At 36.8% G+C, this 19,939-nt stretch overlaps 1 protein-coding gene across 3 annotated transcripts in view; it reads right to left on the minus strand.

The window, feature by feature from the left end:
* Nucleotides 1–1,198: 1,198 nt before the first annotated feature.
* The window catches only part of Arfip1 (ARF interacting protein 1), a 52,350-nt gene continuing 33,609 nt past the window's right edge, over nt 1,199–19,939 (minus strand). For all 3 annotated transcript variants that reach the window (XM_090356854.1, XM_090356852.1, XM_090356853.1), the window contains 4 exons: nt 19,625–19,846; nt 16,109–16,266; nt 12,042–12,216; nt 1,199–2,984 (listed from right to left, as the gene is read on the minus strand). In XM_090356854.1, coding sequence (XP_090212980.1) covers nt 2,829–2,984; nt 12,042–12,216; nt 16,109–16,266; nt 19,625–19,846 — 711 coding nt within the window. In that variant the 3' untranslated portion in view covers nt 1,199–2,828. The remainder of the gene's footprint in view (nt 2,985–12,041; nt 12,217–16,108; nt 16,267–19,624; nt 19,847–19,939) is intronic.

The raw sequence follows: 19,939 nt of genomic DNA on the forward strand, positions 1-19,939 counted from the left end.
CTTTAAATCTCATGTTCAGGATGTGTTTTGAATATGGAGAAAATGCTTACGGTCTATATTTCAGCTAAATTATTTCTATAAACCCAGGAATGTCTTGGACCCTAAGATCTGATAATATGGGATGAAGAGACTAATTTCTTTTGTATAATCCCCCCCTCCAATAACTAGTATTTGAATGAGAGAAATGTAAGTTGTTCCATTCATCTCCTGCCCTTCCACTCCATGTCTGAAACTCCCCAAATCCTCATAGTCAGCTTTCATCCATATTCTTGACAGTTTTTTCCCTTTCACATAGAAACATTTATAAAGTAGTCTCCTGCTGATCCTATGCATAATTTCATTTTTTGTATATTGGTTTACAAATTCACTAAATACATACCTTTTGGGCTGTCATCTGAAAATCAAGTGCAAAGTTCTCTATGAATACAATAGCTGAGGGACACACATGTGCAAGATGAATGCAAGCCTGTTATAGGATACACACTTGAGGTGATACCACAAAAACTGGTAAGGGAGCTGGGTGCTGGTGCCTGAGATCTAAGGACCTTGGTTCAAAGACAGGCAGGAAAGTCCATGAGACTCTTATATCCAATAAACTACTCAGAAAAAGCCAGAAGTGGCTCTGTGCTGTAAGTAGTAGAGCATTAGCCTTGAGCACAAAGAGGTTCTGGGACAGGTGCTGAGTTCAAGCCCCAGGCCTGGGGGTAGGGGGAATGGTAACTGAAATATCTAACTTCAGGAGAGTTAGGTCCACACAGTACTTATTCACTTGGGAAGTTTTACAATAGTTTCTTATTTTTTCCTAGGAAAGCGGATGCATGATTCGACAGTATTTGAATTTACTTATTTACTTATTTCTCTCATACATTTTTACCTTATTTCCAAATAAGCAATGACATGACCAACAAAATGAATCTTTTCATTTCACTTTTCCATGCATCCATGGAACTATCTCATAGCAGGTTCGCTGCTATACAACTATGCTTGAGATATGTGAAGAATGGTCATGTTTAGCTCCCAAGAGATGCAGACCCTGAGAGAAGAACCACTGTCTCAGCATGACAGTTTTAAGTAACAGAAGCACATTTTGTAGTAATTGTTGCTTTTAGAAGAGTTCAGAAAAATAAAATATCCTACACCCTCAGAATTTCCAAACAGTGAATTCTGATTTAAAACTATGAGGGCCAGAGACATAAGGTACCGCAGCAAACACTTTTAATAAGAATACAAAGTTCACACCAGAGGCACATTCTGGGGAATGTAAGAGAATAATCACAAGTAGTTATTCTGTTGGAAGAATCCAATAAGGCTCTCAGAATACAAATAAACACGGGGGAATGATTTCAAATATGTTTATGATTTACAATCACATTACACTGTATTAAGCACTCAAAACAGGCATATTAATTAAAAAGCCAGCTAAAAGGCATTTGGACATATATAACAAATCTTACAATCCACAAAGTTCATGTATAACAGTAATTTTAAGTACTTCATTTCAGTACAATATAAATGAACAGGAGAAGAGCTGTCTCTTAAAATACAAATTTGTATCTATGACAAAAAAAAAATCAAAGTAACTTTACATTTAAAGAGGATTAGATTGCTGAAGAACCACACAGCAGACAGGTCAAACACTAAACACAAAACCTGTAGTGCTGCACATTAGAATAGCACTGTCCTTTCCATTCCATACCTCCACAGTTCATTACCCAAAAGAAAAATATCCTTCCATATTCTCATTCCTCAAAAGGAATCAAGAGGAACCAAAACAGTAAACTCGAAGGCTGATTTTTACCATAAACCTCAAGAACAAAGAAATCCAACACATGGTGATCCTTTCTAAGGATCAGACACATCAAACATTATCTAAAGAGGTTTCTTTATGAATTATGTACATTGGTTGAATAAGAATTACTGTATCTGAGAAGGCACATATCTGTGATTTAAGGCTTAATTGGTATCGCTATATTCGGAAGTCAATGAAAGCTGTCTAGGAATTCACTTCTATCAAAATGAAATGTACCCATAAACAAGCTTTCTAAGCATATATTTCTACCCTAGGAACCATCAAGAATTTCCATTCCCAAGTCTTCAGGTTTAAAAAAAAAGTATCTCATAGCAGATTTCAATATAAATCAAAATAAATTGCTAATATAACCACCCAGTGACTTTAGATGAGACGAATTCATAAGCTTACACACCTTACAGAATGGACAGTGTGATTCCTGCCTCTTTCAAAAAAATGTCTACACAAAATTATAATGGTAGATTTATTTTTCACAACTCTATGAGCCAATCATTTATTCATCACAGCTGCTACCTGTATGTGCATGCTGCATAAACACCATATAATTTACTCTGCAAAATAGTTTCCTTTAAAGACAATAAATGAAAATGAATCTCTTAAAGATGTTTAATATATATTCATATATAAAATATCTGATGTTGATACAAATCATGTAAACCTCCCTTTGGAAAAGTTACAAACTGGTCCTCACCTCTAGGACCAAAAACCTTGAATTTTTGTCTCATCAGTGCAAATCTATATTAGATGTTTTCAAACTACAGAAATAACCATCAACCCTCACAATACAAAAGGATTTCTCAAAAAGGAAGATTACTGTATTCAGATTATAGAAATTACATTTACATGAACACCACCCACCTGCCCATCAAATGAAAGGTTCAATTGTTAAGGTATGAAAAAGGGAACGTACTAAGGTATGTGCAAGAATCACTGCCATGGCTGTCCCCTCACCACTAACTCTTATTAGGTTTGTTTACGAGCACGACAGTAAGACATGCTTTTTCTGTCCAATGACCTTTTACTGTTCTTCAAGCCAAGATGGGGCGTCCACTCCAGGGATTTTCAATTTGATATGGAACTGTTTAAGTGTCTGTTCAAGCTGCTTCTGATTCCCAGCAAAGTAGGCAGCAATGGCATTGTGGAAAAGGACCAGCTGATTGTGCAACACTTTAACCTGTGGATGAGCAGTGTGATAAAGACCCAGAATTAGCTGCAGTAAACAATGAAATGGAAGGTGACAAATTATATCCCCTAATTAAACAATGTGTCTCTCCTTAAGAAAAGCATTTAAATAATGACACAGTATTCACACCTAGTAAGTATACACCACTTTGCGGGGTCATCGAGCCTTTGATGGCTTTTTAATTACCCTAACAGGAAGAGGTCAGTGTAAAATGTTACGCATGTGCTCTGTAACCCTTTTCCCCTCCAGTGCTCGGGATAGAACCTGGGGCCGCACACATTCTATCACTCAGCTAATTCCCAGTCCTGCTGATCATTTTCAAGTGTTATTGAAAGCATTTAAAATATCATTAAATTCCCCTTCAACCTAAATGCATTAAAAATTATGGGAGATACTGAGAATATACATGCCATTACTATGCTGTACCTGTCACATACTAGGTCTAGCTTTCAGTAAGGCTAAGCTTTTTGTAAAACAGTCTAGGCTGAATACTTTTAAATATTGTATTTCTTTCTAAAGAATTAAGCAACTGCAGAAAGTATTGTCCAAAAGTCAATGTGTTTAAAGTTCATGTAACTCTTGGTTGTTTTCAATAACATTTCTTTTTTATGATTCTGAGTACATTTTAGACAAGTAACACTCTATGAATTCTTCTTCACAAAATAAAGCAAATCATCACAGATATTTACAAATAAGCTGTTTTCTGAGATCTTGTTTATAACTGCAAACATTTGATAACTATATATGAAATATATCCATTGGTACTTTTGATTGTTTGATCAATGGAAAAATAACTGAAATCTGACGCTAAGTGCAAAAGTAGTTATTTAACATGTGTATTTACTCTGTATCTTGCTCACCATTTCCAAAGATGTTGCCTCAGCTACCCCTGCTGTTGTGCTTGAGTTTCTGTTGGAGGAATGAGCTGTCAGGGACAGGTCAAAGGTCATTCATCCACTTTAACATGGGTGCATGACCTTACACATGAAAGAATTTCTTAAGGATTTCTTTTTTTTTTTTTAATCTCAAATTATAGCTGGTGGCTCATGCGCTATTCAAGAAGATGAGATCTGAGAAGAGTGGTTTGAAGCCAGCCTGGGCAGGAAAGTCTGTTGGACTTTTATCTCCAATTAATCACCAAAAAAAAAAAAAAAAAAAAAAAAAAGCCAGAAATGGAGCTGTGTCATAAGTGGTAGAGCATTACCCTTAAACAAAAAAGCATTTTTACATTTAAGTCCCAGGACCAGAACAAAACAAAACAAAAAAACCAAACAAAAAGAAAAATCCCTCAAATTATGAAGGAAAAGGTCAATGAATAATATTAAACTTTTAAAATTTCACCATTAGAGAGTGAAAAGCCAAATTACTAAGTATGTATATACATGTAACTGACGACTAACAATTACAGGCAAAACTGAGATGACAAAAGTGATATTTTCAACACCTAAGACCAGAAACAATTACAGTAATTCAGAATTACATGAAATCATAGTCAGCTTAATTACAAAGAATTTTCATAAAGTTCTACCCAGATATAAGTAAAACCAACCCGGTGACCCAAACACTATTCAATATTGTATTTGTCACAAGGGAAAACAAATGCCACACTGCCTCTCAAGGTGGAGAGAAGCAGAAATTTTCTTTCATGTTTGTTTTTTTTTGTTGTTGTTGTTTGGCACCAATCCTGGTGCTTGAACTCAGGATCCCTGAGCTCCTTTTGCTCAAAGCTAGTGGTTTACTACTTGAGCCATGTACTACTTGTGGCTTTTTTTCAGTAGTTTATTGGAGATGAGAGTCTCATGGATTTTCTTGCTCAGGCTAGTTTCAAATCATTATCCTCACATGTCAGCTTCTAGAGTAGTTAGATTATAGGCGTAAGCCACCAGTGCCCACAAAAGCTTAAGACAGAAATGGGTAAAGAACCTTCAGAGTAGGACTGACAGGCTAAGTGGATGACATCGACACCTTTTACCCCTGCCTCCTAGCATGTGGCACTCCAGATGAAGCTTACAGTGACTGGGAAATTTGAAGGTGAACATTACTCCGTAGGCATCAAAACCATAAAGCAAATTTAGACGATGTATACCTTTTTATTCAGAGAACTGACTTCAAAACAAGCATTTTACATTTAAACTAAGTTAGTCTAAATATAATCACATTATTAAGTTCTTCAAAGTAATTACTGGCTCTCCCAATAAGTCTAGGAAACAGGGCTTCTATTAAGGATGGAAAATCATGGAGAAGTAGCTTGGGTTAAGTATGAGAAAAAGTGGAACAGAATCCTTCATTAGGGAGAAGTCCCAAATCCTTTCTTCATGCTAGACTACTTCAAAATGGACAATCTTTCCCTTGCTACCCTTAATTTTTCCTGTTTAGCATGACACCAAAACAACTGCAGGAAAGGAGAGTATAATATTATTAGTTCATAACAGCCTTGGAAATGCCTGTCATGTCAAAGCAACTACTAGTTGAGAAAGAGCAGCATTATCAAAACTATGGGTGTGGGCACTGGGAAGGAAAGACAAATATGAGTTGCAAGTGGGGGTGGAAGAATAGATTTTATTTTTCTGACTCACTGGGATAGGTTTGAACAAATCACTGACAAGCAGAAGGTTTTTGTTGTTGTTGTTGTTGTTGTTGTTGTTGTTTTTTAAGAGTTCTAAGAAAGAAAAAGTGGTCCTGTATTTTGAAAAGAAAAATAAAACAGCTTATAAGCATAGCTTATAATGTCAGCAGCTCATGGGATTTCAGTAATATTCCAACTTCTAAAATTTACAGTAGCACCTTAAAATTCTGAACACAGTTTGATTTCCAGCCCTTTAGGGAATGAATGCTAGCCAGGTAGGAGGCCATGTGGCCGCTACTCAGGAGGCTGAGATAGGAGCATCACTTAGGCCCAGTGGAGGCAGATGAGGAACATAGTGCAACACCGGAACACAGATTTTCTCATCCTTAGACAAAAATGCCTGTTGTGTTGTCCTTTGTAGTCTATGATTTTTCACTGTTAGTTCTCCCCATTCACTTATGCCTTCCATTCCTTCTGAGTGCTGGTGGTTTAGGTATGATCAATACAGCTTGTTTGCCAAGGTTTTATATTCCTATCTCTTCCTTCTGCTATTTCAAGAACCTTAACTTGAGAACCTAGGTTAAAAAAAGAAAAACCTAGCCTCACTGTGAGACCATGGGCAAGGTACTTAACTTCAGCAGCAGCATCTGTATTCTGGGTAAATGACCACCTAGATTGTGGAGTATAAAGATAGAGGTATTACAATACACAAAATCCTCAGAGCAAGCATTCTCTGTTCACAGACTACTTAAAAGATCAGTTCAAGGGCTTCTCTAGGGGAAAGGCAGACCAGCAGGAAAGCTTATGAAAGACCCGGGCACCACAGTAATATATAAGGGAAAGAAAGAGAAGGAAAAGATAAGATTTCAGGTTGTTAGAGGAAACTAAGTTCTGTAAATTAAGTTAGCATATGCACTCCTAGTCTAAAACCATTTTGTTTTTAAGAGGAATTGGGAGATTACTATTAGCCTAACAGAGAAGTTTGACATTCATAGGCTCGAGAGCACTGGAGGCACTTGTACATCATCCTGAAGTTCAGAGACACACACTACGTAGACAGCCACAGAAGGAGACCGGAAGTGGGAGAAGCAGGTTCTCCCCATCTCCTTTCTTTCTTTACCTATCTTTCAATCTCTCTTACACCCTTATCCCATTTCAAGTGAAGAACTAGTAGCTGTTCCTTCAGGTACTCATGAAATCCAGAAGAAAGGGAGAAGAATGTAAGCATGCTAAGTTCCCCATGAGATAACAGATGAGCGGGGTCAGCAGATCCTGTGCACGCTGGCCATCGGACACTAGTCAAGAAGAACTCAGTAAAACCAATAGTGCGGCTACACTTATTTTTATGGACAAAAACATACAAGTACATATAATATATGCGTATTTTCTTTAACAAGTAAAATTTTCTCAAAAATAAAATTTCTGAGAAAAAAATCTTTTACACAACATAGAAGATTCTATTTACTTAGTAACTATAAGCTTAATAGAAAGACTCCATCAAAATTTAAGGTAAGCCAGGCATGGTGGCTATTACCTATAATCCTAGCTTCTCTGGAGGCTGAGATCTGAGGATCACGGTTCAAAACCAGTTTGGGCACCAAAGTCCATGAGACTCTTATCTCCAATTAATCACCAGAAAACTAGAAGTGGCGCTGTGGCTCAAGTGGTGGGTAGAGAGATAGCCTTGGCCAGAAGAGCTCAGGGACAGCGCCCAAACTCGAGTTCAAACCCCAGGACCACCTCCTTGCCGCCCCCCCCAAATAAAATAAATCTATAAGCAAAAAAATTATGCTAGGCTTAAAAAGCAAGGTGCAGGAGTGGGGCTGGAGCTCAGTGGCAGACTGCTTGTTTAGCAGGTGTGAGACTCTAGGTTTCACTCCTAGCACCATTCCCTCTTTCTATAGGAAAGAAGACAACGGAAAATTTGATCTGGAGACTCTTTTCTCTGACCTTTTACGCCTACACATACTATTTTCACAGTCTTGCTCATCAAAATGCCATCTAGGGTAGCACTTCAAGCCACCAGGGACACTTCTCTTCATCCAACCTGATTTCTTCTTTTTCAGGCTTCACTTAGCATGCTGGATGTAACAGATTTTGCGACTGACCCTCATCACACAGTAAGCCGCCTGTCAGCTGGGAGGGAGCTGGTCATAATACCTTTACAGGCTATTTCTTTAGGATGAAGTGCCACAATAGTATAAGCACATTGAAAAATTAAGGAATTAAAAAATATAGTTTGTCATATTCTACAGAGAGGTTACCATTTCATAATAAGAAGTTTTTAAAAAATTAGCTTTTGTAAAGTTAAAAGGAAGGCATTAAAAGAAAAAAATCACAATTCTATTAAGTTGAAGAGGGATAAAGGGGAAAAAACCCTTGTTATCAATGACTTTTTAAAATCAAACAAAACATCGTGTAGCTGAGTCATGCAAGGAGCCACGGTGAGCACGCAACACTGAGTCACGTGGAGGGTTCTAGGTCAGGTCTGAAGGGGCATGACAAGGGCAAGTTATTAAACACTGCTGCTGCCCTCTGATACTTCACTTAAAAGGTTCTACTTTTAAACTGCACCCCAACTTCCTTTGGGTGTAACAATACCCAAAAGGAACACATGGTACTCCTGCACTTACAACCATTAGTGATGCAATCAATATGCCCAACAGAAGGGCTGATTTTGCCAACCACATGTTTAAGGCACAGGAAAAACTGAGAGTGCAGACAGCTTGAAGGTATTTCTCTGAAAGTCTAGGGGCAACACTTCATTTTGGAGTAGAAACCCCTGGACACAACGTAAGCCTGCCAACAACAATACTCCATGTATTTAGCCTCTACTTACTGCTGTGTGAAATTTCACAGCATTAGCTTCCTAAGGCGGAAGACAGGTTTCTTTCTCTGGTTTGTGATTGAGCAACAAACTTCACCAACATGGGAGATGCTCTTCCTGTCGTGTCCACTACATCATTGGTGACAGCAGAAAGGAAGTGGAGGACTCTCTCTTTCCTCAGTGCAGCTCTCTAGTATTTGTTTCTGCACAGTACAACACGTTTTCTCAGGACCTCTTCACCAGTCCTTATCTGGCACTCCAACGGTGCCTGACAGTTATCACCAGGAAAGATACCTTCTGGGACTTCATCAGCCTCATGTCCATACACAGGCATGTTATTTTTTTCCTTTAACGATCAAAAGTTCAAGTAAAGACAATAGGTACTCTTTGTTTTCCTTCTTTTCAGGGTTAAAGGTAAAGCTTTTTTTTTAATTTTAGTTTTTGGTACTAGTCTTAGGACTTGAATGTAGGACCTGAGCATTGTCCCTAAGTATTTTTGCCTAAGGCTGGTGTTCTACCACCCTAACAATGCCTTCAGGCCTCCAGTCTGGCTTTGCCTGGGTAACTAGAGATATGTTTCTCAGGTTTATTCTGCACAGGCTGAGATGATCTCAAGTTTCATGACCTATAGGTGTTTGACTCATTCTATACTCTGTATTGTCTTCTTTCTCCTGTCCTTTAAGTCACTAAAATAAAAATAATGAAACTATGACCCAGTCCAATAGTGGCACACAAAAAGAAATTCATGAATATTTAATGAATAAAGGAATAAAATATCAAAGATACCAAGTTTACACACTCATCTACTTTTACTAATTCATACATATTTTCCATTTACTGTTCAAGTATCTCTTAGACTCTGTTATAATGGTTATAGCAATTAACACTGCCTCAGCAAGCCCTTCTTAAGAACATAATCTTTACTTTTTAATATTTATATTCCAAACAGCTTTATTAGATCTTTCGATAAATCTACCTCTTCTTTGGTATATTCGTAGCCCTAAAAAAGAAACTTATAATCCTCAAATTAGAGTCATTTTAAGGGAAAAACTGGGTTCTAGAATGCAAGGTTTCAGTCTGTGCTAGAAAGAGTACGTTGAAATGTTATTAGTAGCCTGAAAAATTAATTTTGAACAAATGATGTACTTCTAAGTCATATAGAGTTTTTAAAAGAGTTGTTTATGGGGCTGGGAGTTTGGCCTAGTGGTAGAGTGCTTGCCTAGAACTCTAAGCAAGAATACCTGTTTTCGATTCCTCGGTACCACATATATAGAAAAAAAGCCTGAAGTGGTGCTGAGGCTTAAGTGGTAGAGCTCTAGCCTTGAGAAAATCCAAGGACAGTGCTCAGGCTCTGAGCTCAAGCCCAGGACTGACAAAAAGAGTTGTTTATGCTGATCTGTAAATTTTTCTCTATTTCTGTACATCTAATTTGGGGACGCATATACGCATGCATTTGCTGAATGACTCCTATATACTTAGCACCATGTATGCGTCATGAGTGCTGAGAAAGAATGCTGGGAACCTATTCTCACAGTCTACAAAACATTACAAATGTTGTTGTGTTTTTCTCTTTACTAAAGTAGCCTGTGCTTTCTTTGAACCTTGAAAGGAACAATAACAGGTCAACAAACTGCTTTAAGTCACAAAATAGCTCAAGTTACATCATTTAAAGGTTTCCAAAAAGAGAAATACACATGAGAGGAAAAACAAGAGAAGAGTCCTTACTGCTATGCAACTTAATGTTTGGTAAACAAGGAGGAATATCAAAAATTAAGGACTTTTTAGGTAAAAGGCAAATGCAATTATATCAAGAGATGGAGAGGGAGGAAAGTTTCTCATTAAGGACAAATAAATTCATACATATAATTTAACACTCAATGCACACATATGTAGCATATATAGTTAAATATATACTATATATATTACATATTTTATGTGTACACATTTTAATATACTCACCTCTCTTTGTTTTGCCAATGAGAAGGCTAGACTAAGTACACAGTATAACCATCTTAATTTCTAAGAGCTCAAACCTAACTCTTATTGTTACAAAGGGGTTACAATTCTGAAGTTAGGTGAGTACAATGCTTCCTGGACAATATCATGCTTTCCTTCGCTTTTTCCTCTCCCTCCATCACTGTCCACTAGATGCACAGTTCATGAATATATTTGCAGAACCTAACTCTGTATACCTCAAAACTGAAAAAGGAGTTAAGCACTAAACGCTGAAACTTTCTATAATAATCATAGGACTGACTTTAAAAACTATGTTATTAGTCCCTTTATGAGCTATGTTAGCTCTTTGTTATCTGGTCTTTCATTTTAGAAAAGAAGTTGGCCTGGAGATGTAGCTCAGTGGCAGAGTGCTTGTCTAGCAAACATTACTAGTGTGCTAAGAGCCTTAGGAGACATGAGAGAACAATGACAGACCCTCCCTCTAAAACAGCCTACCAAAAAGTACAAAACAGGGTCTTTGAGCATTATCAAATTATAAAACTGTACACTTCATGATAATTTAGCTTACATATTTAAAAAATCAATCTATAACAGTTAAGAAATAGAAAAGTTTATTATATTTCATTGAAACTCAAGTATCAAGTGGATTATGTGACATCTGTATATAAGAAGTTCAAAGTACAAATTTAGCTGTAGTTTAACAACAGGTCAGCAAAAATCTACACATTGGTGGCATTTCAACCTGCCAAAGAAGCAAACTAATATTATTTCTAGGCCTACAAGCTTGTTTTCCCTATATTTTTGGAAACCATTAGAAATAAGAGTGAAAACTGCTTAATAATAAAAACAAGGGAAAGTTCTCTCATAGACATGTCTTTGTCCAAATTATAGTTACTGTGATATAACAGATGGACAATACCTCCTCAGTTCTGAAGGATTGCATTAAAAAGATAAGCCAGGTGCCAGTGGCTCACACCTGTAAGCCTAGCTCCCAAGATGTGGAGGATTGCAGTTTCAAGCTACCCAGGCAGAAATCTGAAAGACTCTATCTCTAATTAAATATCAAGAGGGCTGGATATGTGGCTCAATTGACAGAGTGCCAACTGAGACTGAAAAGAAAAACCCAAGTGAGAATGTGAGGCCCTGAGTTCAAGCTCTAGCACCAGCACAAAAACCTCCCAACAACAATACAAAGATAACTACCTATCAGTGGAAGAGTATTTGCCTAGTCTGCTGTTCAAGCATTGTTTGATAGTTGCTATACAGTAAAAACTGGGAAAGCATGGCTAGCAACTCATATGACAGAAAGCCAAATAAATATATTTTGTGTACTTCTAAAAAAATTCAAACTGATTAACAGTGGATTTTTTTTTTTTTTGCCAGTCTTGAGGCTTGAACTCAGGGCCTGAGCACTGATCTTGGGCTTTCTGAAGGCTAGCACTCTCCCACTTGATCAAGAGAACCACTTCTCCTTTTTCTATATGTGGTACCAAGGAATCGAACCCAGGGCTTCATGCATGCTAGGCAAGCACTCTACCACTAGGCCATGCTCCTGGTCCCTAATAGTAGAACTGTTTCGTGTGACTGTCATTAAAGAGAATTAATGGGAGGTGTGGGGGGGTAGAAAACCCTATTATTGTTTCTCTTGTGTGACTTTAATGTCCACAGAAAGATGTCAGAAAGTAAAGAATAAATTTACCTTATTTTCCTCTAAAAATTTCAATTTGATAGACACATCACTGCGCATTTTATCGTATTTTTCTTTATGTGCTTGGAACAGCTGCTGTGACTGTTCAATTTTTGGCAAAGTGTTTGCATCACGTGGTCCAAGATTCAGTTCTTCTAAGTCAGTTCTATATGCATCATATTCAATCCTAGGAAGAAGAGATTAAATGATATGTACTACAAAGAAATATATGCAGATGGGCTGTATGCAGAGTTAAGGCTCACAGCACATAACAGAAAATTCTTTTTTTTTTTTTTTTGCCAGTCCTGGGCTTGAGTTCAGGGCCTGAGCACTGTCCTTGGACTTTTCAAGGCTAGAGCTCTACCACTTGAGCCTCAGCACCACTTCCGGCTTTTTTCTATGTATGTGGTACCAAGGAATTGAACCCTGGTCTTTGTGCATGCTAGGCAAGCACTTTATCCACTAGGCAAAACTCCCACCCCCAGAAAATTCTTATACATAATCAATCCCATATGTTTGTGAAATCATTATTTCCTTAAAAACAAAGTGCTATTAATGTAACAATGGGGTAGAGATTAAAGATGTAATTCAGTGGCAGAGTGTTTGTTATAAAGTGTGAGGCAGAAACAAGAGTCCAGTATAAGAATGAAGCCAGGTTCTGGTGGCAAAATGAGAATCATAAAATGTATACCCTAAAACTAAAAAGTATTCCAATATCTATAAGATGATATTCACTAGTCTTAGAATACTTTACCATAACAAAAGGTGTTTGGGTAGTAAAGAATAATGGAAATCAGGGGAATAATTAACTAATTAGATATTTGAAAAGGCATTAGAGAGTGGAATTAAAACACTATAATTAAATTTTAGGATTGTAAAAACTTACTAATCAACGCCTAGAGCAAGATTGGTAGAGCACTGCAGAATGTGAATGGCATGGACTGATCATAGAGATGTAAAATAGGCTGATCCCTGAGGGAATTAATTAAGTATTTTGCAATCTGAAGTGATAACAAAATAATTGGCAGAATTAAACAGCGACTTAGCAGACAGGGGGGCTGGACTGAGACTGAGCAATGTTAAGCAGTGTAGACTTAACCTTGTAGTATGGGAAGCCACTGAAGAACTGTGGTATGTCTAGAAGGTAACAAGGATGGCTCTTTTCTAGAGAGAAAGATGACCTCGTAGCAGTGCAAGGAGAGAGACTGGAGAGGAAGATTAAGAAAGCACAACAAATGAAACTACTTAGAACACCATAGACATGAGGAATCCGTCACTGAAGAAGGACAAAAAGACAGTGGTGCTAGGAAGACAGACACAAAAGACTTAGGAGGCAATACTAAGTTGGTATCAAGAACTAGTTAATTCATGAGTTCAGTAGTCAAACTCCACTGTCAAGTGACTCCCAGTCTTTAGCTTGTTTTACACCTATCTGTCATATGTAAATGGGAAAAATCTCCAGAAACTTTTGTGTTGTATGCATGTACATGTTTTAGCAACTTGTTAGTAAAGAAAACTTTTAGAAAACTTATGATAGCAGTTGGAAATGCTATTAGAAACAAATATACAAGAAGTAAGAAAAAGAAAAAAGGTAGAACAAAGGCAGGCAGGATGCCATGCGTCGTGCCTGTAACTCCATCTACTTGAGAGACAGAGATAGGAGGATTACCATGTGAGGCCAGCCTGGGCAAAAGGTACAAGACCCTTTTTGAAAAATGACCGCTAGCAAAAGAATGGTTCAAACAACAAAGTGTATAGCTTGTTTTGTTTTTTTGCCAATCCTGGGCCTTGAACTCAGGATCTGGGCACTGTCCTTGGGCTTTCTCAAGGCTAGAGCTCTACCACTTGAGCCACAGCACCATTTCTGGCTTTTTGCTATTGTATATGGTACCAAGGAATCGAACCTGGGTCTTTGTGTATGCTAGGCAAGCACTCTACCACTAGGCTAAACTCCCAGCCCAGAGTGTACAGTTTGTAAGTACAATGCCATGAGTGAAAACTCCAGTATTACATTAGGAGAAAGAAAGAAAAAAAAAACTTGTTCTTACAATAAATCACCACATGCTACTATTTTAGACATCCTTCAATATTCTGGAGCACACTTAAAACAGTAGCTAATGATTTCAGCACAGTCAGTCATAATACTGACTTTACGTTCTTTCCATTTTTTTCATTAAGTCTGTAGATGTGTCCAAGTAAAACTTCCCCTAAGATTCTCAATGTGCTCATTATCACCAAGGGGAGGGCGTGTCCTAAGTTTTCAAAATGCAATTCTCTCCTTCAAGACTGCCAATCTGAACTGAGCACACATCAACAAAGTTAGTGATGATTACTTTAAGATTTATACAAAACTTCTAGAGAACAGGTGTCCACATTTGAAAAGTCTTCACCACAATTGACTCCCTTGTTGCTGCAGCTGAGTGTGGAGCTGGCTGTGAGAAGATTTGCGACATACAAAGTGCCACAAGACTAGGAAATACTTGTATACAATGCATAATAGAGAGCTTTAAAAGGCCACCCAGGCATTTGCCTAAATTACCACTTTTTGTACTGATCAAATACATGACCTTTGCCCTAAAAGTCAGTAAATTCTGGTTTTGATGGCCAAATCAGCTCCTGAAACACTTTTAGATTCTTTTAGAATATTATTTCTCAGTAGGCAGTGTTTCAATGTTACAGCTAATCTAATCGATAGCAGGAATCCAACCCTGCACAAAGCTTAAAGAATAAGATCATATGTTAAGATCATATGTTATGAACTCTTGTTGGCTTGTCAAGCATTTACAGAAGTAGTCTGAAGGCCTCCTTTAAGGAACTAGTTACCAAGTATCTACAACTTGATTTAGCTACAGTACCAGATTTAACAGAACCTCCATAGGGACTAGACTGATAAGTAAGAGTGGTAGGGCATGTGATGGAAAACTGAGCCTAGAATCAAAGCAGAAAAATTCTGTCATGGACACTTGTAAGTACTTTTTTTTTTTTTTTTTGTAAGCCAATCATGGGGCTTGAATTCTGGGCCTGGGCGCTGTCCCTGAGCTCTTCAGCTCAAGGCTAGTGCTCTATCACTTGAGCCACAGAGCCACTTCGTTTTCTTGTTAACTAGAGATAAGAGTCTCGTGGACTTTTGTGTCCTGGCTGTCTTTGAACTATGATCCTTAAATCTCAGCCTCCTGATTAGCTAGGATTACAGGTGTGAGCCACTGGCACCTGGCATAAATATTTATTAATATACATTTTATTTACACGTCAAAATGGTATGATAGGGTATACATATGAAATAAAGTGTATGTAATATTTGTAGTATAACAACTTTAAAACAGAAGGCAAATACTGAAAGGGCATGGTGGTACATACCTGTAATCTCAGCACTCAGGAGGCTGAAGTAGTAGAATCATAAGTTCATGGCCAGCCTGGGCTACATAATAAGACCTTGTCTAAGAAAACCAACAAAAAACTACAAATACTTACGAAAAAGGTAAACTGGCATATGTTTGAAGGCTAATTATACCTGGACAAAAGAAAACTGGAAGTTGGTGCCCATGTTTGAAACTTCACTGTGGAGATAGAAATGAGCTTGTGTTTCAGGAGTAGACAGTGCAGTCAGTGTATACTTGAGAACACTGCACTGCTTTTTCAGGAAATACCAAGTAACAAGGGTGACAAGTACACTTGGGCCACATTATCGAGGACCATCCACTGTCTTTCTGGTAGGACAGATAGCCCTGCGCTTTTCTCAGGAAGCTCAAGCAGGGAGTCTCCATTTCCTTGTTCCTTAGCAAGGTTTGAACAAATATCAGCCCTCAATTCACCTTCCCAAGACTGAAGCAAATACCTGAGGCCATAGGAACTTCTATGAGAACTATGGCACTTAGGTTAGAGTCCTAATTATGTATCCCAAGTCTTTTTTTGGCTTCTGCTTATTTCTAGAATTGTGTTCTCCTCTCTCAGTTCTATGGGTCCCCTAAAATTTTTTGTACGTTCTTACTCTGCCAATACTTTCTGTTGTGTGCAACCAAATTTACAGGTGAATACATGTCATCTGGGAAATGGGCAATCTAGTGGAAATTGATACCTACCTGGCACTTTCATACTGTTTCACTGTCATTAGTGTATCTTCAATTGTTTTGTTCACCAAAGTATTCACACTGGCAATGAAAAAATTAATGGCCCCCAGAAGGGTCTCTCCATTTTTAGCCAGCAACTTCTGAGTATCTGCATTATAGCCAAATTCCTCCTAAAACAAAGAAACCACAGTGATTTATCCAGTAAAACAATTAGTAGAAATGACTTTGAAATCTCAACCATATCACTAAACATTTGGTTTAGAATTCTAGCAATGAGTCTTACTTTTTCTTTAAATCTTTAAATATTTAAAATCTAAATCACAGCTAGCTTTATAATAATAAAAGTTTAGTAAACAAAAATTGTCATCAGCTTAGATGCATAACGAAACTTAGTTTTTAGGAGTAAAACTACTTTGTACTAGAAAACGAATATTTTAGTTTCTACATTCTGTTTCTATTATATTATAAGCACAGCTGTTAGGGAAAAATATAGCAGATTATTAATCAGAGAAACTATAACTTTCACAACCAAATTAGGTAATCATTGGTTAAAACTATGAAACAGAAAATAGATTACTATTTTTTTATGTTTTGACTGAATCTCCTCAAAGTGTAAATATTAACAAGACACATTTCTTTGTAGACTTAGTGATTAGCTGACTCCCCAGCTCAGGTCTATCTATGTGCACAGCTGAGGAGGGATCATTTGATGCCAGATTTAACTCACTTTCTCTCAATGAATTATGTTTTAAGTGCAGCAAACATTACAAACGATTCCTTTAGAGATAGCCAATACAAACACCAAATGTTCAGCAGCGAAAGCTTGCCAGACTGTTTGGTTAATTATAGATTAATTAGGAGTGTATGTGATCAAATAAAAATAAAGGTTAATATCTTATTGCAAGATGTATCATTGAACTTGAAAATTTTCCAGTTTGTTAGAAGCACTTCAATTTCAGTTGAAAGTTTTGGGGTTTTCTTTTGTGTTTTTTTTTTTTAATTTTGGTTAGTCACAGGGCTTGAACTCAAGGCCTAGGTACTGTCCCTGCCTTCTTTTTGCTCAAGGTTAGCACTCTCCCGCTTTGACTCACAGTTCAACTTCTGGTTTGTGGTGGTTAAGTGGAGATAAAAGTCTCAGACTTTCCTGTCTGGGCTGGCTCTTAATTGTAATTCTCAGATCTCAGCCTCTACTGAGCTAGGATTACAGGTGTGTACCACCTGTGCCTGGTGAAAAATGTAATATTTAAATTAACCAGACTCTCAGACGAAAATTTAATGCTAATGTTGTTATAATCAAATTTCTAGATGAGAAAATATCTGATAATTCAATAAAGAAAAATAAGGTAAATTACTATATTTAAGAGAGGTCTATGTAACGCTTTCCTAAGGATTTAGTCTTCAGATTGTGTAGAATTAAATGGCAACTATTGGTACATACAGGATTATATAAAGAGATCTGAGGATTGCAGTTCAAAGTCAGCTCAGGCAGAAGCATCCATGAGATTCTTATGTCTAATTAACTTTTGGATGTTGAGCTTTGGCTCAATTTGTAGAGCACTAGCCTTGAGCAAAATAGCCCAGGGATAACACACAGGCCTTGAGTTCAAGCACACAAAAAAAGACAAAAAAAAAAAAAGACATGTGAGATATGCAGTTAATACACAGTATAATACGCAGTATAAAATAACTAGAACATTAATAAGAAAAGTAAACATGCATATGTATATGGATGATAAATATACTTTTTACAAGCTTTATTTATGAGTTAAATTTTTTAGCTGTTATAAATAAAGTGAAAATATCAAACAATATTCACATCATGAATAAGGTTAAAATTCGAATTCACCACTAGAAAAATGAAAGACTAGTACAATTTCCAGAGTTAGAAATCTAGTTGCTAAAACATCATCATATTGACACAGAAAACAACACACTGACCAAAATATATACTGGAAATATATACTGGAAAAAAGACATGTTCTTTAATAAATGGTGCTGAAAAACTGTATAGAACTCGATCTTTACTTCTCACAAGCTAAAAAATCCACTCCAAATGTATCAAAGACCTGAATATAGGGCCTGAAACGGAAACCACTAGAAGGAAACTGAGGGGAACCACTTCAAGATACTGACACAGGAAATGATCTTTTTGGATAATATATCAAAATCACTGGCAATAAAAGCAACTAAACAAACAGAATATTGTATTTGCAAATAATTCCTCTGATAAGAGATTAAATATTCAGAATACATAAGGGACTCAACAACAAATAAGCCAACTGAAAAATGGGCACATAATCTGGACAAAGCATTTCTTAGAAGAGAGTAAACAAATGGATAAGTACATGAAAAAAATGTTCGATATCATGCATTAATCAAGGAAATTCAAATCAAAATCACAGTGAAAGCTCAATGCTTTCTGTTCAACCCCACTTTTGCTCCCCTAAACAAAACAAAAAGCCCACGAGTTAGCATCTCAATTCAATTAAATTAGCAATAAGCAAAGAATAACAATAACAAAAAAATGGGTGAGAATATGGAGAAGGGGAGCTTTTATGCCATCACAGAATTTTGTATGGACTTAGTTCTTGCAAAAGTTTTAAAAGCACTACCACATAACCAGCAATGGCCATATATTCAAAGGAAATAAAATTAGAAAGTCAGATACAAAAGGCCATTTATATCCTTTTTATCTAATGACTCAATTAACATTGAATTTCAGTATTTTTCTTTATTACATTACCATTCTTCATAGAAAACATTCTTTGTCCAAAGTTTTAGGATAAAGTGATTTAATTTTCTACATTATCTAATTCTTCAAGTTAGAAGTCTGTTGGCAAAGAATATGTAACTGTATCTTTTGATTCTAGGCAAGAAACAAGCAAAAAAGGGTCAGAGATGTAAAAAAAAAAATCCTGGAAATTTTGCTAAATACTTAAGAGAAAAATCTTGAGAAATAATTTCATGCTAAACTTCATAACTCATTTTATTGTTTCAGTGCTGGAGACCTAAGGTGGCCTTGAATGTGCTACAACTTAACTCTATCCCTATACTTAAACTTCAGAATTTAGTGATTTCAATAAAAGTCTATCACAAATCTATTTGAGAAAGCTACCATCTGTTTGACTCACTTGATTGTTAAGAGATTTTCAACAAGTGACTGTTTTTTTTTTAAACCTACACCAAAGAATTACACAGAACTCTCATTCTTTCTAGGCTTGATCACTGGCTAACCATTTTCCTACTTTCTAACCAAAGTCTTTTCTCCTAAAATTTCTGTTAACATCTATACTAAGGTACAAAAAAGATTACTGTACTGACAGAAGTCAGCTGGTCCTTCTGAATTATCTTAAAGGAACACCTCAAAATTTTCATTACATGGGTTTAGATCCATATGCTGGACTCAATTCCTAGCAATCAAACACAGTATTTCAAATTGTATTAAAGAGCTCAGCAAATCCTAAAAATTACCTTAGAACATTTGCATTCCACCCTCTACCCTCCTTATAGTTTGAAACATAATCTTACATGGAGCTCCAAGGACTTCAGACTCAGGTCAGCAAATGCATCTCCAAGTTGTCTTTGCGTATGCACCATCTGGAAAAGCTGGGTTGACAAGGTCTGAGCCAGTCTCAGAATATTTTCGTACTTTTTTTTATTATCTCTTAATATATCAATCTGAGCTTCAAGTTCAAGGTCTACAGTTCTTGAGCCACGGCCTAGTTTCTCAGAGATAATTTGTCGAGTACACTAAAAGAAGAAAGATGTCCTTTATTAAGAAAGAAAAATAAAAACAAATAGAGCAAGCACAAATACAAACCTTAGGGTATATTGAATATACCA

This window comes from Megascapheus bottae, chromosome 23 (genome assembly GCF_031878675.1).
Source record: "Megascapheus bottae isolate mThoBot1 chromosome 23, mThoBot2.hap1, whole genome shotgun sequence".
Lineage (NCBI taxonomy): Eukaryota > Metazoa > Chordata > Mammalia > Rodentia > Geomyidae > Megascapheus > Megascapheus bottae.